The 25,685-nt window shown below is 38.9% G+C and overlaps 1 protein-coding gene across 3 annotated transcripts; it reads left to right on the top strand.

Annotated features, from left to right (window-relative positions):
- The first annotated feature begins 145 nt into the window (after positions 1-145).
- Positions 146-24,225, top strand: LOC118271775 (protein transport protein Sec31A). 3 transcript variants are annotated; one of them, XM_035587979.2, is made up of 26 exons: positions 146-305; positions 505-725; positions 1,800-1,936; positions 8,130-8,299; positions 9,188-9,270; positions 9,531-9,647; positions 10,326-10,470; positions 10,935-11,084; positions 11,624-11,785; positions 12,132-12,206; positions 12,373-12,473; positions 12,889-13,001; positions 13,489-13,577; positions 13,994-14,050; positions 14,447-14,537; positions 15,213-15,323; positions 16,226-16,423; positions 16,928-17,133; positions 17,374-17,538; positions 17,906-17,990; positions 18,093-18,323; positions 18,423-18,781; positions 20,936-21,184; positions 21,441-21,569; positions 22,169-22,240; positions 22,456-24,225. In XM_035587979.2, the coding sequence occupies exons 2-26, from the start codon at positions 523-525 to the stop codon at positions 22,642-22,644; spliced, it is 3,687 nt and encodes a 1,228-aa protein (XP_035443872.2). In that variant the 5' UTR covers positions 146-305; positions 505-522; the 3' UTR covers positions 22,645-24,225. The 3 variants fall into 3 exon arrangements, with proteins under 3 accessions (XP_035443872.2, XP_035443870.2, XP_035443874.2); XM_035587977.2 differs by having other exon boundaries at positions 18,093-18,326; XM_035587981.2 differs by lacking the exon at positions 13,994-14,050 and having other exon boundaries at positions 18,093-18,326.
- The last annotated feature ends 1,460 nt before the right edge of the window (positions 24,226-25,685 follow it).

The raw sequence follows: 25,685 nt of genomic DNA, 5'->3' as shown, positions 1-25,685 counted from the left end.
TCTGCGCGTTGATATTTCGCATTTGCGCATTTTTCTTTGGAATTGTATAAAATCTTTACAGACTTTTTCTTCGTCACGATCACGTAATCTATACCACATTTTCAATAATAATTTGTAAATGGTAAGCCAAGAATGTCGAAAGAAAGCAACGTTGAAAAAGAGATGAGCATTATTTTAAAGAAATGACGTGTCCTTTTTGTTAGTTTCCGAACGAACTGTCATGTCACTTGATTTCCTCAGCTGTCAAATAAAATCAAGAATATTTACGTCAGCCACGTTGGAAGTGCCAAGTTGGTGTTTTTATGGTAAATATATGATTTTTTAATTGAAACACAGTTATATTCTCTCGAAAAATACATTTTACACATTATCCTATGATAGACTTCAGTGCATAAAGTTGTCTCAAGTCTCAATTTGCAATGGGAAGCGTTCCAATTCTGTGACATAATTTGGTAAATAAAACAGTTTTTCGGTGGTTTAAGTGTTAGTTTGTGTTTATTATAGTGAGCCAGTGTTGTGAAGATGAAAGTGAAGGAGCTGAAGAGGACGGTGAACGTGTGCTGGTCGCCGGCTGACCACTACCCGGTGACGATCGCGGCCGGCTCCGCAGCGCAGCAGGTCGACTCTTCGTTCAGCTCAAGTTCCTACTTAGAGCTCTATTCCTTAAACTTAGAAGACCCTGGACTTGATTTAGAGCTTAAATCCAGTTTGCAGACAGAGCACAAGTGAGTAAACTCAAATGATATAAGTAGGATTAAGGGATTAGTAATCCACACTCATTTGGTAGAAGTTCACCTTGCTTTAATTATGTTAAACATATGTGAATTAGGTATATTTATGTTACACAGTACACCTGCTTATGTATGATGCCCAGTAACTTTGATAAAACTATGAAAATAGGTAGAAGGAAGAGGTGAAGCATTGGTTTTCTGTTTGTTCATTCAAAATGGATACTAAAAAAAACTTATACTCATAAGAATATTTCACTTCCATTATTCTTACATGTCTGGCTTTAAAAGAATCTCTAGTTTCTTATTAGAATATTCAATAAGTAAATGCTAAAAGATGCTATGACCGTTTACAAAACAAATAAGGTCCATATAATGCTCAACAGTTATGACATTCTCTAATAATATTGCAGTAACCTTAGTACATGTATTGTAATCTTTATTTACTCTGTAAAATGTAAATATAGTTTCTTATACATGAATACTTTTAGACAAACAGCTGTCCATTAACCAGTAGGCAATGTAAATACACAGTTGACATTAATTGCTTTAGACATTTTTATAATGTATTGTTGATTACTATGGACCTGTTTCACAACAAGCAATTACTGTTATAAATAATTATATTGTACAAAATAGGTTTGTAGAAGACGAGATGATATAGCTCTCTAAAAAAGTGCACTTATTTCTTCACTTGCATATAAATACATACTTTACCCAATAAGTTTACCATTCAAAACTAAAATAAAATAATTTATTAGGTTATAAAATTGAATCCGCTAAGCTAAATAATGCACCAAATAACCTACAGTTTGTGCAACCACTTAGGTATTTATATTTATGTATTTTATTTTATTAGTGTTTAGTAAAATGCAAGGTGAAAGTTTGTTTTAAATTGTATGCAACTTACCTCTTTCACTGTCTAGCATAGCTAGAAACTTGCACTCTTATCTATCAATTATGCATTATGCTGGATGCTGTATAAATGTTTATTTTTTATTATATTATTCTACTATCAGCCTGTGTGAGAATATCATAGCCTAGTTACAGTAATTATTCTATTTGTTTTAGATTCCAAAAGATAGTATGGTCTGGAGCTGGTGTATTAGTTGGAGGTTGCGATGGAGGACTCCTACAGTTCTACAGTGCTGAGAAACTACTTCAAAATGCCTCCGATGCACTCCTTGGTAGCAGCACTAAACACAATGGTAAGTCCATTATAACCCTTATTATAATCTTGTAAGATTCAAATTGGATTTAACTGTTTTTGTTCAAATATAATTCTAGTAACGCAAAGGTACCGGTTACCGACCGGCCTCCTCTATCCGACCATTTTAGTTTATTTACGCTAATTTGTGTATTTATCGCGCGAAAGTCTTGAAATACGCCTTATTCAATACATTAATTCTCATTCACCTTCAGTCAAAACTTGGGTTTGTGGGGTTAACGCACATTCCGACTGTCCTGCGAAATATAAAAAAGGTGCAGTTTGCGTAAATTTTCATGCGAAAAAAACATAAATCAGTGAAATAAAAGATCTCGATTTTGACGATGATCACTCGGGCAAACTAAGAATGTATTTACTTTATGTGATTTATTGGTTCATTGAGTCCTTATAATTTCAATATGCATACAGAAATTCCATGTTTTTATAGATTTATCGATAAATTAATGTTGGACGGAATAATGAGCCCTACAAAATTACGACGTACCGAATACCGACCAAATTGGTCGGTAAACGGAATTTTAAGGTTTATGAATGACACTAATTTTCTGTAACGTGGGTTATTTTAGGAGTGTTTTGTGATTAGTTTCTTATTCTTAAAGCTATCCTTAGATATTAGACCGGTATCCGACCTATGCTAACTATAATGGATTCTTTGTAATTTACGTTTCAAATTGACATATTTCCGATATATTTACGATTCCTTCACAAAGACTTGCTAGAAGTAAACCTTTATATTTTATGTTTATTTCGAAGAATTTCATGAATACGATATTGTTACAACTTAATAAGTAATAGTAGAGTAGAAAGTAACTAAAAAAATGGTATAAATTTCAGTTAAGACGTTTTATTATACAAATACAGGTTTGGTCGTAGTCTGGATACGATTTGTTTCCCTGTCCCTTGTTCCGACTAACTAAGGGAATATAGGTTTTGGTGTTTTTTTTAAATTACATGATAAGCACATCATCGGTGAGTCATCGGGATGAACGACAAAAACGTTAGTAATAGGTATGGTACTTGTACGTAATACCTACGACACATAATGTTCCGAAAATAACTACGGAGGTTTATTGTACCTACAACCTACAAGTAGTAAAGTAAATAAAATAAGTACCTACCATATGTACGATACATAGTATGTAATGTATAGGTAGATACATACAAAAGTTTAGTCACGAATTTACCTAATTACGTATCTTAACAATAGGTATCTACCTATAGGTACTTAAAGACCATTCGCATTTAACCAATACGAACAATTTTTTTATTAGGCATAATAAATTAAGATCGACATGGTGTTGGTAAATCTTATGCTGAAGTACTAGGAAACTTAATTAAAAAATAAGTAACTACCTACACGGTAGGTTGAAAAGTAGGCGTCACATTGTATGTTCTCTGCTTACATCTCCGAGTATTAAAAAACGTAATGTTTTGTTAAATTTTAAAATTCATAATCGTAATTTCAGTATCGAATCCAAAAACAATGCGTGAATAGTTTTAGAAAGATTGTTGTTTTACGAATTTCTACTCTACTGCTAAGATATAGAGTGGATTTTACAATGTGCGTTTGGGTCGGTCGGAATTAGGTTCCTGAGGAGTCGGTATAACGGACATCTGTCGGCAGTCGGTCGGTATACGGGGACTTTAGTATTTTTCCAAGCGTAAGAGTTTAAATCGAAATATAGGTACAAAATAGTCGTTAAAGGGCAAAATAATGAACATATTTCTCATTCATAGTTAATATACTTTCGGAAAAGCATTTTTTATTATATGATCTTGAATATTTTGTTTATCTTTTGGAGGATTTTGTTCGCCGCGCCGATCACCGGACGGTATTCGGTGCATTTGCGTTATTAGTATTCTCATTAGTACCTAACATCTTTACTCTATCCTCAAGATCATCATATCAACCACAAATCAGCCACAAATAAGTAATAATATGGTGTACAAAAATAGGATACTTAGTTAAATCAAAACATGACTGCTATATAAGCATTTTGAACTATGCTTAAGCCTAAATTAGTGTACTATATAGATATGATTTGAAAAGTTAAAGTATTACAAGATAGTGGTTATGTCTGTATGTTATCACAACAACCAATACATTAATTTGAATCCTTATCAATGTGTGAAATGGGTCAACAACCGACCGAATGTCCAATAAGTTTATGTAATCAGTGTCAAAATAAATGCAAAAATGACAATTTCATAGTTATCTCGTTGTTAACAATAAGGCATCAAAAATAATACTACAAGAACAAATTCTATGAGAACTTGTAAATAGTTAGTTAGGTACCTATTTAACTTTACACCACCAGAGATAATAATTATAGTATCAAAATATTTGTGCTTGTAAATATAACTATAACTAGATACTTCCGTATGGTTTCATCCGCTCTACTCGGCTGCTATTGGTCGTACCGTGATATTTTATAGCCTATAACCTTCCTCGATAAATTGACTATCCAACACAAAAAGATTTTTTCAAATCGGTACAGTGGTTTAGGTGTAAAACGCCGGAGTCATGGAGTCGGAGACTGGAGTTTATCACCCACTGCTTGGGTTCCTATTGGTCATAGCGTGATGTGATGAAGCATTATCAGCACACAGTGCAGACAGCATTCTTTAAATGGGACAAGCCCGCCACAACCTCCCATACCGCTGCAACTCCTGTAAGCCAGGATCTACAGTAGATACAAACATGAAAACACCGGAACACTGAAGTCCGGCGCGTCCCAGGGAAATGAATGACTGTCTTGGATCCCGCAACGAAACAAATCAGAAGATGTTATTAGAGGAGAAGAAAAGAAAACGATAGTTTCCACTTCCCTCGGTGAATTTAATGCAGGAGACAGGATGATTTAAGCCTTAAGGCACAAAAGAGACTGCACAACTGGGAGAAGCCCAGTCGCCAAGCACCACGGAAATTTTACTTAAAACTAAAATATTAAATGCTAATACTAAATGGGTCCTATGCGTGAGCTGTTATACTTGCTTCCAATAATAGGTATGGCAAAAACGCCTAAACGCACGGAAATTTGCTCGAGACTCCACAAGGTCCGTGTAATAAACTACACCTGATGAAACAATTAAATTATCCAACATAGTGTCACGCTCAGATTGCCAGAGACCACACTCCCAGAGTATGTGATGGGCGGATTGCTCATGTTGCAACTCCGCTGTCGAACATTGGCACCATGGTGAATCAACGAGTTTAAATGAGAACAATTTGCTTTTAAAGTTGCCATGGCCAGTAAGAAATTGGGCAACACAGTGATCCACCTCCAACCATGTCCTCTCCAGACGCTCATGCACGGATGGAAAGAATTGATAGAGGTGGCGGCCCTTGGTAGAAGATTCCCATCTACACTGCCACTCAGTCAGAAGTTCATCCCAGACGTCCGTTAAAGGCTTGAGCAATCTATCAATTTTGCTTCGATCACGTTGTGCTAGAAAGTTTGCGGAAAAGTTAGGTCTCGCATTATAGTACATGGCAGCACGTCGCTGCACCTCAAGATCGACTGGAAGTAGTCCCGCGAGCACAGGTAGGGCCTCTGTGCTAACTAAGTGCAGACAGCAGTGGTTCTGGAGATTACATAGTTGATGTAAATATAAAAATACAAAGTGCATATTACGTGAAACTTATTTATACACAATTGAACACCCGAAAGATATCACTTGCTGCACCATTACATATCAAAGCTTAATTAGGACAAATATAACGGCCATGTTAGTGTAACCAAACCAAACAGTCACCACCTAATCTAAGCGGCGATAGTTTTGACTCAAGGCATTCTTTATCCAATTACTTTCATAACTACACCAATCAAGCATACATCAATAAATTCAGACAGAGCTAAAACCGACTTCATTTCGTTCGTAATAGAGTTGCTATTAGTAATTTCACCTTTTTTCGTTTTCAGTCATTAAATTTAACAAAAAGTGTCTCTGTTTCGTTAGCTGTAGAGATGATATTAGCATATTTACTTTTGATGCTGTAAAACTTAGTAGAGACGTTATCTGTGAGCTTCTGTATTGTATAGCGGTTATAAACTTTGTGATAACGCATTATCTGTAGTCCCAGCAACTGTCCAGTGGAGCTTGGGTGACGTCACGTCACAATGGATGTGGTTATCTAACAGTATAATTATGATGGACATTACAGGCATCTCTTTTATGTGTACACTTTATATCACGCCTTTTTTCTCGCGGTAAAATTATGCTGGAGATTGGAGTTGCTTGTAATTTTAACATCTATACATATAATAAAATCGTAGAAAAGTGCTGTCTGTACATTGAAAATAAAAATAAAAAAAATAGCAGGGGTTATTGTTATGTCGATGTCGAACCCAAAAATGTAATTAACTTTTTTTTTGTCTGTTTGTCTGTTTGTCTGTTTGTCTGTTCGTCTGTGCGCGCTAATCTCAGAAACGGCTGATCCGAGTTGGATGCGGTTTTCACGAATATATTGTGGGATGCTTAAATTTACATTTAGTGTTTGTTTCATGTCAATCGGTTCATAAATAAAAAAGTTATGTCAAATTAAAGAATCACGTCGAACATTCTATGCTTATACCATTAATCTCCGCAACTATTTGACGGATTTGGTTGAAATTTGGTACAGATATAGTTTAGAACCTTAGAAAGGACATAGATATATTTTTATTTCAAAAATCAAAAAATAAAAATAAGAAATAAATTATTTATAAATAATTCTATGTCGATCGTTACACGACTTCGGTTCATGTTATTGTTTTAATTTATCGAAAAAAAGTAAATAAATAGTAAAAAGGTATGAAAAAAATAATATCAATATAATAAAACATTTAGTACAAAGAAAATGCTCTAACGGAGTATAGATAATTCTATGTCGATCGTTACACGACTTCGGTTCATGTTATTGTTTTAATTCATCGAAAAAAAGTAAATAAATAGTAAAAAGGTTTGAAAAAAATAATATCAATATAATTAAACTTTTAGTACAAAGAAAATGCCCGAACGGAGTATAAATAAATAATCCAAGTTGTCTTTATCCTCGATAGATGGCGTTGGGATCGAAATAGATCGCGCTATGGTTTCGTTACATTCATTTGGTTGGGTATCGGCCGAGCGCTTCGGTACTATCGTAGAAAAAGTGTATTATCAGTCGTATGATTATTTGTCTGTAGTGGTCCTGCTGTTTCGTATATTCTAAATTGGTTTCGTTGTATTTGTCAATTAATAAGTTTATTTGTTGGGTTTTCCTGGTTTTTTGGTTAAACTATTTAACGTAGGTTTAGTTTGATATCGATTATTAGTGTAGTTAGTTTTTTTAATAAAATTGTAAGTCTATTTTTTTTTTTAATTAGATTAGATTTAAGTCGTTTCTTTTAAATTATTTAGTTTAAGCTTGGTTATTATAGCATAGAGGATAGGTTGTAATATAGTTTCTTTTTTAATTGTTATAAATTCGTAATTCGTAGCTTTCTTTAGTTTTAAGTTAGTTTAAGTAGCCCTAAGTGAGTATACATCTATTAAATTCAAACGCAGAGCTCATTATGTTGATTTTTGAAGAGTTCCCTGGAATATCTTCCACATCTCATTTTTGAAGAGATCCCGCGAGATCGGGAACTATGTGGTTAAAACCAAAAATTTGCCGGAAGTCACTATTCCACGCGAACGAAGTCGCGGGCAAAAGCTAGTACCTAATAAACCTCTATAATATTGTTGTGTACTTTCGTTTTTTTTTTTGACAAATATAAAGTTGCAGAATGCACGCTATTCTTCAGAATTTACAAGTTTCTAAACTAGTAGTAGGTTTTTTTTTAAATGCCCCAAAATAGGAGTTTCTCTTGTTTCGTGGGTGCGTTTACAAACATACAAGTGACATCCAGACCCGAAACAACAATTTGTAACTAGATCACACAAAGACCTCCGTGTGTGAATAGAACCCGCTACACTTTGCACGGTAGCGAGTTTCACAGCCACCGAGCCGACCGTGCAGTGAAATTGAGCCAGAGATCTTTACATTTGCTTTTTCGCCGTGTATAACACAAACAAATTTGAAAATTATGTACAAATAATTAATATTATATTAAGATCTCGATGTATAACATATACTAAGAAATAAATTACTATTCTATTCTATTCTAATAAATTCATTTGATCACATTATGTTATTATTTTGTCACCAGGTCATGTATCCGCGTTAGACATAAACCCCTACCAGAAGAACTTGCTTGCGTCCGGAGCGTCGGAGAGCGAGATCTTCATATGGGACCTGAACAACACGAGCCAGCCAATGGCGCCCGGCAACAGGAACCAGCCCTACGACCATGTACAAGGCTTGGCGTGGAATCAACAGGTGAGAATTTTTAGTCAAACCGTGGTGTTGGCAACTGAGCCTTTCTGGGTTGTGCAGTCTTTTTGGGCCGTTAAAGATTTAAGTTATTATGTTTCCTACATTAACAACAAAGAGTGAAGTGGAACCTATTTGTTTTCTTCCCCTTTAATGATATTCTGATCTATTTAATTACGATTTTCAAGACAGTTATCCATGTCTCTGAGTTGCGGCACACTTCAGTGTTTGATGTACTATACTGTAGAAAAACATTCTTGTTTACAGTTGTTGCAAACAAACTTGGGTGAAGTGATTAAATAAATACTCTAGCTACCTACGAGTTCTAAGCGCTTAGTACGAGACATTTAACGAGATCGAAATGAGACTGCGTTCGGCGTGGCGCTCTGATTGGTTGCTTCATTAGAGCCGGCGAATGTAAATACAGTAAGGCAGGCTCTTGTTCCGATCTCGTTAAACGTAAACCAAACTCTTACTAAACCCTCTGCAAATATCGCACAATACCCACAGACTTGAATCATTTCACAATGCGTTACATTGTGGGGCATGAACTTACGCCATTCAAACTAAATTGGCCGTCAACTGCAGATTACACAGCTCACAGCTGTAAATTGATTGTAAGTGATTGCATATTGATAACAAACAGTTGTTGTATGCTAACTTACTCGGCACTCTCTTTATTGTACTTTGACTTGGACTTAGGTTAATCAGGACAAACTCTACCCCATTTCCCTATTAAAACTGAATTAGTTAATCAGGACAAACTATCCCATTTGTCCATCTTTTTGACTCAAATATCTATGTAATTTATTCATGTGATTGAAAACTTCGAACCTGGAAGCCAACTTTAACATTAACTATATCGTAATGATTAAAAACAAATCGTATTGACAGGTACAACACATTCTTGGGTCCACATTCGCTACGAGATGCGTCGTCTGGGATTTGAGGAAGAACGAACCTATTATGAAATTAAGGTGAGGCCAGTTGCAAACATTTTTGAGTGTTTAATAATCAGTAGGTGTATACCAAAAGGTTACATAATTATTAATCATAGGAGTTGACTAAATATCTGAAATTGTTCCAATTGCCTAGTACACAGAATACTCTCTTTTGTTATATCAAACACATTTTGTATGTTTATAAAATTTATTCAGATTACTATTATTTTGAATGATATCAGTTAATTAGTACCCGTCTACTAGTACTATTAAATAAAATAATGTCCTTATTCCAGCGACTCCCAGTCCCGCACGAGATGGCGGTCCCTAGCGTGGCACCCGAACGTGGCGACACAGTTGTGCATCGCGTCCGAGGACGACCAGGTCCCCGTCGTACAGCTCTGGGATTTGAGGTGAGATATGCTCTTTATTTTCTTTTAATATTCACTCTTACACTTTCTCCTATCTCGTTTACAAAAGTACAATTTCACATACAGATCACACCCAAATAAATTGAGTAGCTCTTTGACTATCTGTGGATACATGTGGGATATACATCTACTTACTCAATTGTGAGAAATCATGCTCAGTTTTATATTATATGCAAATCGCCAATCCGCCTTGAACAAGCGTGGTGATTAATGCTCAATCCTTCTCTATGTGAGAAGAAGCCTTTGCTCAGTAGTGGGCAAAGGTGGGTTTTAATGGCTGTCGATGATCACATCCAGACTAGAAAAAATTATGTGTGGATGTTTGCATCAAGTATTGGGAATTAAACCCGCGACATGTTGCATAGCAGACGGTTGCTTAGCCTTACAACATTGCAGTAGACTGATTAAAAGATACACATAAAACAAATTAGTAACTACATATATAGGTAGTTATAAAGTCTATATCGCTATCTCGCCTGATGGGTATAACCTGGGTGTCTTCAAAGCCCGAGTGAATAGGTTGCTTATGGGCAGACGTGCTCCATCGTAGGCCGCATCATCACTTACCATCAGGCGAGATAGCGGTCAAACGTCGGCCCATTTAATATAAAAAAAGTCGTTTGTCGTACAGAAGAGACCAATTAAAGTGTATTGTACCAGGCTGGCCGCGTCCCCGCTGGTGACGCTGGAGGGGCACCACAAGGGCGTGATGTCTGTCTCCTGGAGCAAGCAGGACCCTGACCTGCTGCTGTCCGCCGGGAAGGACGGCAGGGTACTCTGCTGGAACCCCAACAATACTAAACCTGTGAGTAAAGAGTTTATACTGAATAGATTTTTCGTCATTATCAAATCAGCCTATCATATCAGTCTTAAGACATAAGCCATTGTGTCAAAATGTCTGGTAAGATCGGTAGGTTATTAGAATGCGCCGTAAGACGTCCATTGCTGAACATAGTGATTGGGCTTCCCAAGGACTTTCAGTTCGGCCGTTTCGAAGCTACCTCAGCTGCTCCCTGCGACCTCAATTAGATTGTTGTAGGACATACTAAATATGATTTACCATATTAGCAGTTTACATTTTGATTTTTTTTTATTATGTATAGGTTCACGCTTGACCGCTATCTCACCTGATGATATTTGATATTTTATTTGAGGATGTTCGTAAAGTTTCAAGCTGTACCGGGGCTAATAATCATAATATATTTCGAGCATGAAGTATAACTGTTATAGCATTTTATTGAATATTTTCCCCTCATTACTTGCCTGCAGGGCGGTGAGCTGCTGACGGAGATAAGCCACCAGCAGCAGTGGGTGTTCGACGTGGCGTGGTGTCCCCGCGACCCTGGACTGCTGGTCACTGCGTCCTTCGACCAGCAGGTCGCCGTGCACTCGCTACTAGGCGGCTCCAGGCCTGAGATTGTGAGTATGGCATTTCTTTCTTTGTTTGTAATAAAATTTAAGAGACTGAATTGCATCGACTTCTAATTGTTGTATCATCATCAAACTTGGCAGTTATTTCTAGATTACATGACGATATTATTATACTATCAAAATGGTCTGATGACAAAATGGGGGCTACCCTATTTTAGGGAGTTTAACGGTAGCCAGTTAAACTCCAAATGTTACTAATTTAGCAATGTTGGTCCAATTACTGTAGTTACCAAAAATTTTATGACTAATGCTGTAAAACTATAAATCCTATAACTATAGTCCTATTGGATGAAAAGATGAGAGGTTCACGTTAGTTTTATCTTGTGAGCAAAAAAGTGGTATACCCCATTGGAAGGTGGTTGATGGAACTTTGAGTTGCCTATTATCAAAAACATTGAGTTTGCGCTCATTAGCTATTCTATTATTCTGTACTTGTCTCTTGGTTTTTAGCGTGTGAAATAAATGTTTCTTTTGATGATAAAGACATGAAGCAAAGCGTGTTTTTCCACATTTGTCGTTGTGTGTAGTCGAGCCACAACGCGAGCAACATAATGGAGTCGTTCGGCGGGCTGGACTCGTTCAGCGCGCTGCCGGCCGTGGCCCGCGCCGCCGCGCCGCCCCCCGCGCAGCCCGCGCAGCCGTCCGCGCCGCCCGCCTGGCTGCGGCGCCCGCGGGCCGCCAGGTTCTCGGTAAATATACTTCAATAATAATAATTCCTGATTACTATTAAGCCAACAGCTTTTTTTAATGGCTGGCAAACAAACAGACAGGTCATCTGAATTCTAAGCAATCACGCAACGCAACACCGAAGAAATAAATGCATTGCCAGTATTTTAGAGATTGAGGAGAAAGAGGTCTTCACTCTTACGGCAAAACACAACACAAGCGTTGTCTTACGCCGGTTTCCCGACAAATATTTTGTCATCCAAATGACGAACTAAATAGACGTTTAATTTTCAAACTCTGTCATCATCTCTATTATACACTTCTTGAAGAAATAACTATAATTTGTAACATGTTCCTATTTTCTTTCAGTTTGGTGGTAAATTGGTCACATTCGAAAAATGTCCACAAGAGGCCGGGCCACAGAAACTTGTCTACATAAGTCAGGTAAACAACTGCAACAAATTTTAACCTAATTTTAATTTAAAACAATAAAATTATGTAACTCTTCGTACTAAACTGAATCTACTAAGTTTATTAATACACACTTAAGGTAATTAGAGAAAATCAGTCCTTATGTCACAATTTATAACCTAACAACTGTTGTACATAGGTTGTAAGTGAACCAGAGATTGTAGAGAAGGCATCAGAGTTGGACGCGGTACTGGAGGCCACTCTCAGTAACGACCCCGGAGCCACTGAGAGACTCGCTGAGTGAGTATACAGTCACTATTTAATTAAAGTTAAAATGTAGTAAAGAGTTTTCTTTTCGGATTTAACATAAGTCATAGAAAAATAAAAAGATTTTGATTGTATAGGATAGATGACTATTTTTTATTATAATGTCCATTTTGTAGATTGTTTGAAATAAATACTTACGACGATAATTATAATGATTTGAAATATCGTGACGTCATTATACGCAGAAATGACGTATTCGCTCCCACTCCTAAACTTTGATTATCTAAGTATATATAACAAAATAAAAAAATACGTGTATAATATATTTTCATTACCTAACTTACGGACTAAATAGATTTTTAACTTTCATACCCCGTCATCATCCCTATTTCAACCTTATGCCATGGGAATAAAGATCACCTGTGAAGTATATAGTGTGGTCCTGCAGGTACTGTCGCCAGAAAGGGGACGCGGCCACGGACCAGACGGAGCGCTACACGTGGTTCTTCCTGCGCGCCAACTTCATGCCCACCTTCCGGACTGAAGTGCTCAATTTACTCGGTAAGCTGTGTTTATGAATGTCATGCAAACAGGACGATTTTATATAGAACATTATGGTATGCAAGACTTCCAGTTAAGTCCAATTGGATTAAAACTTAAACCAAAGAGTCTCGAGAACTCAAGAGCGTTAATATGCCCCGAGATTCTGTATTCAATCACTGTCGCTGACAAAATTTAATGTCTTATGTTCTGAAGGAAGAAAATTCTCTATGGGTTATAAAAGACTAAACTCTCAAACTTTATCTCTCATAGCTCACATGTATCTGGGCGTGTACAATATTTAGTAGTTATAGCAGTTATAGGAGGCCCAATGACCCCGCTTCCCAATTTTCCCAGTCCCCGATTCCCCAACAACCTTTAAATTCCTAACCCCCAAAAGGCCGGCAACGGACTTGTAACGCCTCTGGTGTTTCACGTGTCCATGGGCGGCGGCGATTGTTTACCGACTGATACAATAAAAAAATATTTTTTTTTTGTCAACGTCCAGGCTTCAAACAAGACGAAATATCTTCAAAGTTCAAGAGTCCCAATGTACCGACGGGCGATGGACAGCCCGACCTAGCTGCTTTGAGTAGAGTGAGTATAAGTGTTTATATAGCTTTTTGTATGGCATGCCGTATAACCAGCCTGTTTCCTTGTGCTTACAATATTATACAGTATTTATGAAGCTAATCTCAACTCTTTACCATTAACTGACGTGTATTCTACTTAACACGGCATTTTTCTTTTGTATTCTCTTACTGGTTAACTTTTTCTCTGTACATGTATTTTAGTAAGGGAGAGCAGATTCTAATAAAGTAAAACAACCCATATTTTATTCCCTATCCCCGTGCCAAATAACTAAATTAATCTATGTTGACAGACCAACATTTTCACGTAATTTAATGTTATTCTGATGGTGAAAAAGTTAACCTAACTAATGTAAATAACCTGTTGATCTGTGCTCACTCAGTATGTGCTATAATATGCTACTGTCTACTTAACGCGGCTAGGGCGAGTCCACGGAGACCGAGGCGGAGTTGTCCACTGATACCAGCACTGATCTCTCAGTAAGTACAGCACAATACACCAAAAAACTACGTCTACAACTAATTTATAGGCTTTTTAAAGTTGCGCAGACTGTCTCATACTTGCGCAAACTGTCACATATTTGCGCAAACTGTCACATACTTGCGCAACCTGTCACAAACTTGCGCAATCTGTCACATATTTGCGCAAACTCTCACAATTCACATACTGGCGCAAACTGTCACAAACTTGCGCAAACTGTTGCGCAATCTTTAATTAACGCATTCTAATCCCATATTCACTTGGTAAACATTAAAATTTTTCGTAACTGTATTTTTATGGCGTGCAGACTAAATGTATTGATAGGTGAGATTAAATGTAAAAATGGTAAAATTAATCAAGTACGTGTATTTGTAAAAGTAGAATTATGTTTGCAGGACGCTCACACACTGATTGAGAGGAAGTTGGCAAACCTGGACATCACGCCGCCACCAACAGTGTCCAACGTGGTCATTCCTAACGGAGAAGGTAAATAGAAATACTTCTTGAGTCAAAGTCAAATCATTTATTCCAATAGAGAAATAAATAATAGTGTGTCAGTCTGCCCGTCAGTGAGTACCATTCTATACATGGAAAATTCATAACGCGAAACTACTTACTACTATTACGATCCTTACAATACCGGCTATAAATATTGCGTATCGATTTTTGGAAAGATACAATCGGCCAAATCACCTACTACTTATACCTACTCTTATGATTATGTGCCACTAAAACTAGTCGATCTCCCATGTAGAATTATAAAAAAAAAAAAGATTTTGTAGAAATAAGTCTAGTGATCTTAATATCATACAATATGTTTTGTTTCCAAAAGTCGATTTGCAATAGCGGAATATTACTAATAGCTACTTCCGCGCGGTTTCACCCGCTCTGCTCGGCTCCTATTGGTCATAGCGTGATGTTTTATAGCCTATAGCCTTCCTCGATAAATGCACTATCCAACACAAAAAGAATTATTTAATTCTGACCAGTAGTTCCGGAGATTAGCGCGTTGAAACAAACAAACAAACAAACTCTTCAGCTTTATAATATTAGTATAGATTAGTATAGATATTACAAAATAGATGCTTTTCTTTGTCCCACTGCCCATTTTCACAACCATTTTGTAAATTCATATTAGATTTGTATTTATCCTGTGTGTAGATTCGACGAGTCTGATCTGCCGCGCCCTGGTGGTCGGCAACTTGGAGGAGGCGGTGGAACTCTGTCTCGATGCCAAGAGGATCGCCGACGCGTTGATCATCGCTTCATTGGGTGAGATTTTGTAATATCTTTAATTATATTTGTTATAGCTACTTCCGCGCGTTTCACCCGCTCTGCTCGCGTCCTATTGATCGTAGCGTGATGGTTAATAGCCTATAGCTTTCTTCGATAAATGCGCTATCCAACACAAAAAGAATTATTCAAATCGGACCCGTAGTTCCTGAGATTAGCGCGTTCAAACAAACAAACTCTACAGCTTTATAATATTAGTATAGATAGTTTATTTCTTAAGTTTTGTTTGTATATTTCTGTGTCATATCCTTATTCTCTAACCGTAAATCTGAGAAAAGTAAAAGAGCTTGTTCCACAAGTTTTACGAATGAGAAACTCCATTGATCGGATACAATATATAACGTTCCTAGAGGCTTAGCACACACCGACAGAGGCGTGGCGGAGATATTGAGAATAAATCAATTTAAAATAAACCTTAATTACTATGGCATACAGATGAAAACGGCATGCCAAAGATCGGTTTCAGATGGAGGCGCGCGATGCGTTGTCTAGCTTCATTGAAATGCCGTTTTCATTTGTATGCTATAGTAGTTAAGGTTGTATTTCAATTAATTTTCTCAATTATAATTCTCAATATCTTAGGAGGAGCGAGAGCGAGAGTCATATATCTTTACTAGCTGCTTCCGTGCGGTTTCACCCGCTCTGCTCGGTTCCTATTGATCGTAGCGTAATGATTTATAGCCTATAACCTTCCTCGATAAATGCGCTATCCAACACAAAAATAATTATTCAAATCGGACCCGTAGTTCCTGAGATTAGCGCGTTCAAACAAACAAACAAACAATCAAACAAACAAACTCTTCAGCTTTATAATATTAGTATAGATTATTTGCTCTTTTATCTGTACTAGGTTATTTTAATACTTTTGTTTTTGTTTACAGGTAGCCCTGAGCTCCTCCACAAGGTGCAGAAGTACCACCTGAACTCGACGGCGGGGTCCCCCGTGTCGCTGGTGGCGGGCAGCCTGCTGCAGGGGGGATGGGGGGCGCTGGTCGCTAGTGCCGCCCCCGCCAGCTGGAGGGAGACCCTCGCCGCCATACTCACGCACTGCGACCAGGAGTCGGCCAGCCATTACTGCGGTCAGTTGGAGAACAATATTTACTGATTCTTGTTATTAAAGCTTCTCTAAATACAATTATTTTTGTCTGATGTTATATGAGAGACGAGAAAAACACATTACATATTATTTATCTGCTTTCTCTTTTTTTTTCTACTTGCTATCTTCTTCATAATGTGTCCGTTGAGCTTCCAATTTTGTAACAACGAATATTTAATTTATAAGAGTTTTTATTGACCTTGCTGGGTCTCTCAGCATTGAGGCAATTATAAGAATTTGAACCTTAGAGTATTAAATTACGAGATTATGAAAAACATCTGCTTTCTGCTAAGTCTATGGTTAGAACAATATATTAGACTACCGGCAAGGATTGCCAATGGCCTAATATATAATTGCTTGAAGAAGGAATAGGAACGGAGTGGTACTCGGTCAGTAAGAGTCTGACACTCACATTGAAGTCACTTGATATTCGAGGATTTTCCTCGTCCAAAAAGCGGCTAAGCCAGTAGTAATGTCGGTGTTGCAGAGTTGCTGGGCGACAGGTTGTCGAAGGAGGGCGGCGCGGCCATGGCGGAGGCGTGCAGCACGTGCTACCTGTGCGCCATGAGCGCCGACGCGCTGCTGGCCCGCGCCTGCGCAGCGCCCGCCGCCACCGTGCAGGCGCTGGCGGCGCGCGCGCAGCTCGCGTTGCTGGCGCGCCGCGCCGCACGGGCCCGCGGACGACCCGTACCGGTGCGTACTACTTACTTGCCACTTGGACTCACTACTCGATGAAGGCTTTTTTATCATCAAATGGTTAATGTTTCTTGTCCAATCACTGTAGCTGTTAAACATTCAATGTCGAATGGTTTGGACACTAGCTAATTTTCTATTGGACGAACGACATTTAGGTTCACACTAATGCCATCTAGTGAACGATACAATAGCCCCCATTATTGACATGTCCTCAAATGCAATCTTTTATGTTTCCAGGCGGGTGGCACTTTGGAAACAGTACTGAACGAGTACGCGTCCCGGCTGGCGTCCCAGGGCTGCCTGCAGAGCGCACTGAACACGCTGGAGGGCATCCAACACACGGAGCTCAGGGACCGACTCATGCACGCACTCGGACTCGTGCCGCAGAGGAGGGCCAGCCATGTTAGTACACACACTTATACTTATGGTTTATACATAAGGGAATAGCGAGTAACGTTTCCTAAGAAAAAGAGGATCCTCCGACCAGGTGAGGTGATCACGCCTGGCGGGCTTTCTGCCCACCTGTTGTTCGTTGGGATTTTCTATCCGTGTTATTTCGCATGTAAATTTCATATGTGCGATGCAGGATATTTGTGACGTCATCCGTTGATTTGCTCGTCGATAGTCTATGTTCGACATCTGTCACTTGTTACTTGTCAATGTGTCGCCACAATATAAACTATTGCAGAGAATTACCATGTTTCCGCTCGAATGTTTGACGTTCAAAAGTGCCTTCCTGGTTATTTATAATGAATGCAATATGTTTCAGCAACCCCAGCCCCAGCCGGGCCGCGTCCACAGTGCGGCCCACCCCCGCCGCCCCACACACTCCGAGTCTGCGTATGCACCCGCAGGTAACTGACCGTAAACATATATTTGTTAAAATATATTAATCATGTTAGTTTAGCGATTCTCTATGATTTAGTTTCTCACGAGTTTATTTATGTTACAATTAGGTGCATACGAGCAGCAATGGGGCCAGTCGTCCGTGGCGGCGCCAGCCATGTCCCAGCGCGGGCCCTACGCGCCCCCCGCGCCGGGCCCGGCCCTGCAGCCCATGGCCCCGCCCCTGCAACCGGCGGTCCCGCCCCAGCAGGCGGTGGCCCCGCCCCCCGCGCTGCTCCAGCCGCAAGCCCCGCCCCCGCCGCAGGCGCAGCCGCCACGCCCCGGCAGTGTCGGACCGCAAGGTGGTATGTCTGTTCAATAATGATTACGATTAACATTTTGTAAAACATTAAAATCAGATTATTTGAATAAGTACTAAATGTAATTTGTATTCCTTCCAGGTATCAGTGCCCGCTCCAAGTACAAGGTGGACCCTTCAGTACAATCTGCTCCTCTATACAATCAATACAGTTTCAACAACCCCGTGACGTCACAACCTTACGGGGGATTCAATAGTCCTTTACCCGACCAGTATGGAGCTACTAGCGTTCCTTCATACAACTCACCGGGGCCCATGAACCAGATGGGCGGGGCTCCGGGACAAATGGGCGGGGCTCCTGGACAAATGGGCGGGGCACCGGCAGTCAATGGCACGTACTTCAACCCGGTGCAAGCCCCAGAACCTGCAGCCCCCGTAGTTCCTTCGAAACCTGTTCCCCCAGGTTGGAACGATCCACCCATGCTGTCTTCCAAACCTAAGGTATGTTACGTTTTTATAACATTTCCGATCAAATGTATTTACTTAGAATTATTTACTTCAATGAAATGTAAAATCGCGACCAAACCGAATAGTTCTTCATTACGAGCCCACTTTATAAGAGACTAAGAGGTATCATAGTGTTTTTTTAATTCTGAAATAAAAAATACAATCTCGCAAGCATAGAACTATACGACAGTCGACGCCTTATACTTGTAGTTGTTGTAAACACACTATAGAGTTATTAAGTAGTTAAAGAACTAAGTATATTGTGGAGTAGGGCTGGGGGAACGTAGAGTCGTGCGACATGTCGGCCCTACACGCCGGCACGCGGCGCTGGGACCACGCCATCCGACACCGCCGGGACGCTGAGGTAGTCTGTACCTGGCCGCAACACTCCTTACTCCACCATACCCAGTCATACCCGGCTCTTACCCATCCTTACCCACCCTTATACAACCTTATCCATACTTACTCAACCTTACCCAATCTTACTCAACCTTACCCAATCTTACCCCAATCTTACTCAACCTTACCCCAATCTTACTCAACCTTACCCCAATCTTACTCAACCTTACCCAATCTTACTCAACCTTACCCAATCTTACCCCAATCTTACTCAACCTTACCCAATCTTACTCAACCTTACCCAATCTTACCCCAATCTTACTCAACCTTACCCAATCTTACTCAACCTTACCTAATCTTACCCCAATCTTACTCAACCTTACCCAATCTTACTCAACCTTAACCCAATCTTACTCAGCCTTACCTAATCTTACCCCAATCTTACTCAACCTTACCCCAATCTTACTCAACCTTACCCAATCTTACTCAACCTTACCCCAATCTTACTCAACCTTACCCAATCTTACCCAAGCCTTACCCATCCTCTTCAACCGTACCCCGCCGTCCCACACTAACCTTGCATAGTAATTTAGTAAGCTCACCCATACTACCCTGGTTTTAAACTCCTAATTGGCTTCCAATGCAAGTTTTGACGTGTTTTTCGTGAGAATTTTACCTGTGTGTGCCATCTCACAGACATTTCGCCATAAATCGAAATGATGACAAGACGGTGAAACATCTTTGTATATAACATTTACCACCATACTTAACCCAGTCCTTAGCAATTGATTTTGAAACTAAGTCGTTACTAAGGAATAGTTTAAGTATTCATTAAATGTCTTTGATTACGGCAGTTAGAGTTCTTAGACATTAGTGTTGCGATCATTTTATGTTTTCCCTTGTTATTAACCTCCCTAGTGTGTTTAAGAAAAGTATATTTAGGTACTTTTAAATTATCCACGCAGTGTTTTTGTGTGAATCAAGAATGCGTAGTGTAAAGAGGTTATCATTTTGTGGTTATTTGAATGATCAAACAGATCGAGAGATGTAATGTTTTTTCTCTCTCTAGAGGACTGGAACGAGCAAATAGCTTCACTAGAAGACTGACCGACCGACAGACATTTTGTTTTCTTTATATTGTAATATTTGCTTTGACGTTCAAAAGTGCTTTCCCAGTCTAATTAAAATAAATAATTTTGACTTTGACTTTCTTTTCTCTGTGTCTCGGCCGAATACCACAGATTATTAACAGTGATACTGTATTGCGAATCAGTTTTAAAGGCTGATTTAAATACTGGATTGGAATATTCACCAAAATGCATAGTATGTGTAGTACTTATGTGTGATTGTCTATCTTTCATGATATAGCTGAAATATTTGAGTTTGGTGTGCATAGCGTGTTCTTTGCGGAATGTCGTTTTGAGTTTGTTTATAGCGTTTTTCTAGTTAATTACAATTAAGTACTTTAGATTTACTATAGTACGAATTTACCGATGGATGTTGGTTAGTACTTCATTAATAAACGTGGTTTATAATGTTACTGTGAAATACTAAACAAATACAAATCCTAAGTTTACTTAACACAGTTAAACACAGCCTTACGTATGTATTTAATTGTGTTCTAGTTTGTAATGAACAATAGAATATACTGCCATTAACAAGCAGAAATATCTTCTTATATGGCTATCATTATAGAGATCAAAAGTACTGAGTAATGTAACAGATAAAGCGTTAACGAGACACTGTAAAATTTCATTTTCAAATATTAAAACAAACCAGAAATTCTTACAATACTGTTTTATTTTATAGCCGAAGCAAGAAGTAACAGCACAGGCACCGATCACGCACCCACTGTTTGGGGTGGAGCCCCCGCAACATGTGCCACTGGCGACCCCCGCCCAGTACCCGGGACAGTATGCACAGGCCGGACAGTTTGCACAGGCGGGACAGTATGCACAGGGCGGACAATATGCACAGCCCAACCAGTACGGACAACAGTACGGCAACTCCTACCCTGATTACCAGGCCCAGAATATGACGCCTGCTTATCCGCAAAAGGTTTGTATTCTAATGCAGTAAAATAGCTATTTTTTCTTCAGCATTTTTGAGCAAAAACAATAAATTTATAATGTGAGTGGGAAAATATTTTTATCAATTTATTGTTTAATCGCTTAATCGTTTGACGAGGTAACTCTATTAGTTTCAAGACACGCTAGGAGCACATACTTATGAGCAGCATTGCATATATAAGTAAGTCTTAGTTAAGAGATGGTTTAGGGTAAACAAATATATAATCATCGTTCTGGTATTGCAGCCGGAGAGCCCGGTCCCGGCGGAGCCCGCGCTGCCGGTGCAGAAGCCCCCGCTGCCCGAGCAGTACGCGTCGCTGCAGACCGTGTTCGATGCCATCCGGAACGAGTGCACCAACCGGGCCACGAACCCTGTACGTAAACTATACATACAATCATATAATCTTTTTTATGAAACACGCCGGTAATCGAGCAGACGTATTACCTGATGGTAAGCAATCGCCGCCGCCCATAGACACTTGAAACACCAAAGGCTTTACAAGTGCGTTACCGGCTTTTTGGGAGTTGGGAATTTAAGGGTTGTTAACCGGTAACCTCACTCACACAACGAAAAACAACGCAAGCGATGTTTCACGTCGGTTTTTTGTGAGATCTCATACAAAATTACATATTTTTACAGTACATAACATCTTTCTATAGTATACGACAGAGTAAAGTCAGTTAGTTTGTAAAGGTCATCAGTACTCTTAGTACGAGTTAGCTTTACGAAGAACGAAAATGAAACGAGAGCGCAATCGGTGCTCTGATTGGCCGGCGCGAAGTAACCAACCAATCAGAGCGCCGAACGCGTTCTCGTTTCGTTTTCGTTTAACATAAAGCTAACTTGTACAAAAGGTACAGCTTTTTTGTTCGACAGACAATCAATTATGAAAAATAATGCTTTCTTCTTTTTTGAATTCGTTCACCTTGTTTCTATATTGAGCAATAATAATTATATTTTGATTATTTGTAGCAAATGAAAAGGAAATTAGAAGACGTCCAAAGAAGACTAGAGACTCTTTATGACATGCTGCGTGAGTACAAGGTAAGCTCATCTAGCGTAATTATATAAACATATATTTCTTTAAAACACAGTTATAAAAGAAGTTTTTTTGCCATTAAACTATATCATATTTTTACAACCTCCCGGTTTTCTGATGATTCTTAGTAGTAGTGGAATCAACCCTAGTGTTAAGTCAACCCAGTGTGCATTTAACCAAACTCCATAGCTTTATAAGTAACTAGTTTGACGGCCCCCAGTTGTCGGAGAGCGCGTGCATGTCGCTGCAGTCGTGCGCTGCGTACGCGCAGGCCGGGGAGCACAGCTCGGCGCTGGGCGTGGCCACGTCGCTGGCCACGGGGCCGGACTTCGCCGCCGTGGCCAGCTTCCTGCCCGGCCTCAAGATGTTGTTCCAGCTCGCCACGCAGCTGCAGGTCTACGCGCGGTGAACCCACTCACCACTTTATACCACTCATACACTGACTTAGCTCATTTACATCCCTTATACAACATCATCATCATCATCAGCCGAGAGACGTCCACTGCTGAACAAAGGCCTCCCCCTTGGTCCTCCACGTAGAACGACAAGTCGCCACCTGCATCCACTGGCTCCCTGCCACTCTGACGATGTCGTCGGTCCACCTAGTGGGAGGTCTATACGTCATCATTAAGAGGTTATAGAGCTGTTTATATTTGAATTTGTACTTTGTACGCCCCTAAGTCGAAGGTAAAATTATTCCTGTAATAAAAAGACAATTTTGAAAGTTAATTTCTTGTGTGTCTATTATTCAAACCTACCGACATACATTATTGAGACTTGCCGTTACCTTTGTTCATATATGTCCTCAATATAAGGGGTGTAAATCAAGTGGCTGGTCAGCGTATTCCAACTACACAATGTTCAAACGTCTATTGACGATACTTAAACACGGAGTTCACCAAACACGACTCTAATGCTTATTATGTTAGAGTTTAAAATTATTCCCTCGTATAACGATATCAATGTAATCGTATCGTAATGACTGTACTCCACTTACTCCCGTGGCCTCCTTATTATACAATTTAATATATTTATTAGAAAAATATTAAAAACATTAATCTTATACAACAACCGATATTGTATAGACCAGCACATGAAGTTATCCTAATCTCTCAAAATATCAACCTTAACTTCTTGCAATAAGGTTCAAAATCTTTGACTTATGCAAAAAGTTTGACTAGTTAACTCGTTCACGACGCACACAGCTCATGAATGTGAGTCCCAGTGTGGCTTGAAACTGGTCGAGTTTGGGGCAATTTCATGAGGTGGCACGTTATGTGAGATGTCAATCAGGTTTATTTATTTGTGTGTACATCTGTATGCAATATATGTGAGGCATTTGGTTCTAGGCTACATATGATAAGAAGTTAGTATAAATGGCAAATTATATTTATCTTTACGTCTGTACCCTTTGAGAGCTATAGGCGTAATGTGATGTTTTGTATGCATTTTTAACAAGTTTTGCATAGTGTTATCTAATTTTCTATTTAACTTGCCTGCTATAGACGACAGCTAACAATTTGATATTGCTTTCACATACGTATCGTTACGCCTTTTATCCCTGTACAGGTAGGCAGAGGTGCACCTTATGCCACGTAATGCCACTACAATGTACACCCACTTTTCACCATTTCTGTTATAAGTCCCATGTGAGATATTGCTTTCATATCACTAATAAATAAAGCAATAGTTAGCACAATTTTGATACTTGTTATTTAAATGAAAATTAATAATACTATGCAACATAAGTAAGTCAAAGTATAACTGTTAACATGAAATAAATTCGTTGTGTTGCCACAATTGAAATATTTATTTTTCTACTCAAATTGTCAGAGAACAGAACATATTTGTATGGTCTAGTTGATTCGTGTTTTGTTATAATATGCAAGTTATGTACGAGTACGAGCTCTGTTACTAATATATTAACTTAATATAATTATAATGTATGATAGAATTATATTATTGAGAAAATATATTTTTTAGAAAATTATTCTTGAGTGTCATTTCTATTTTCTATCTTACAACGGGAGTATAATTTATGAAAATGATAAAAGGTGTCGTGGTTGCCCGGAGGTTTAAGACGCTCGCTTCTTATGTATGAGGGAGCGGGTTCAATTCAAAACCTATGAACAGTAAAGTACCAATGTCACTTCCGAATTATATGTACTTAGACTCCACTGACTAACGGTGAAGGAAAACATCGTGAGAAAACCTGGGATTAGAAATAATTTCTGATTATAAGTTTCAAATCCGCATTGAGTAAGCGTGATGATTAATGCTCAAAACCTTCTCCGTGCGAGAACAGGCTTTTTTTGGTCAGCAGTGGCCCCTTATAGGTTGTTGATGTTGATAAATACAACTAGATCCGTATTCAAATTACAATATAAATGCCTTAATTATAATATACACAGATAATTATTTAGCTACCACAATTCAAGACTGAACATTAAACAGCGTAAAAAATATCGTAAATACTTAAAACTCCCCAAACCCTCTCCTGAACAAATAATTTGCGCGTCGACGACTATTATTACGCTTTTAAATACGTTTTAAGCGTCGCAAGCACTCGACGCGCACATTTTGAGTGCATCCACTGCAATCAGGGGCCTATTTCGATAATCGCGGAGTTTAAAATAAAACTCCAAGTTTTAGTGCGAATACAGACATTTATTGTTATTCGAAATCTACGTACATGCGTAGATGCATATTGTTATGGTACGAATAGACTACGACACAAATCTTACTAATATTATGAATACGAAAGCTTGTTTGGTACTTCTTCACGTCAAAATTGCTGAAAGGATCGAGATGAAATTTGGAACAGGGGTGCATATTATGGCACGTAATATTGCTATACAATGTACACCCAATTTTTACCATTTGTGTTATAAGTTCCATGTAATAGTAGGGGGTGAGCCTATTGCCATATACTGGGCACAATTCCAGACTCTGTGCTACTACTGAGAAATTTTCGAAAAACCGAAAAAAGCTTAGTATCTATCTATCGAACCCGAGACCTCTTGTCCGGCAGTCGGACTGACCACTCGACCAACGAGGCAGTCTACTATAAGAATACTACTACTAAATAAGAAACCAAAGGCCGTTCTAACCATCACTTAACTGAGAGCACCTGACCTAAACTAACACCTTACCTGTTACTTAACTGTTAGGTGTCACCTTAGCTTAGCTCCTTCAAATTTAAGAGAGAAAACGTGCATTAGTACCATAAACGCACATTTTAATCAAGACTTTACATATTCATATTTACATACTTATTCGCGTTGCATATTGCAACGTGTAACAATGGCACGTTTGCTCGCGGATATAAGCAGGTGGAGCCGGGTCACAGAATAAGTATGCAGCGATAAGTTACAGAGATGCGGCTGAATAAGATGGAATATTGTTATCATTCTGTAACTTCGTGCATCGCTGAGGTGAGCGCCGACGTGT

Source organism: Spodoptera frugiperda, chromosome 5, assembly GCF_023101765.2.
Source record: "Spodoptera frugiperda isolate SF20-4 chromosome 5, AGI-APGP_CSIRO_Sfru_2.0, whole genome shotgun sequence".
Taxonomy (NCBI): Eukaryota; Metazoa; Arthropoda; class Insecta; order Lepidoptera; family Noctuidae; genus Spodoptera; species Spodoptera frugiperda.
This window is presented reverse-complemented; position numbering and strand designations above follow the sequence as displayed.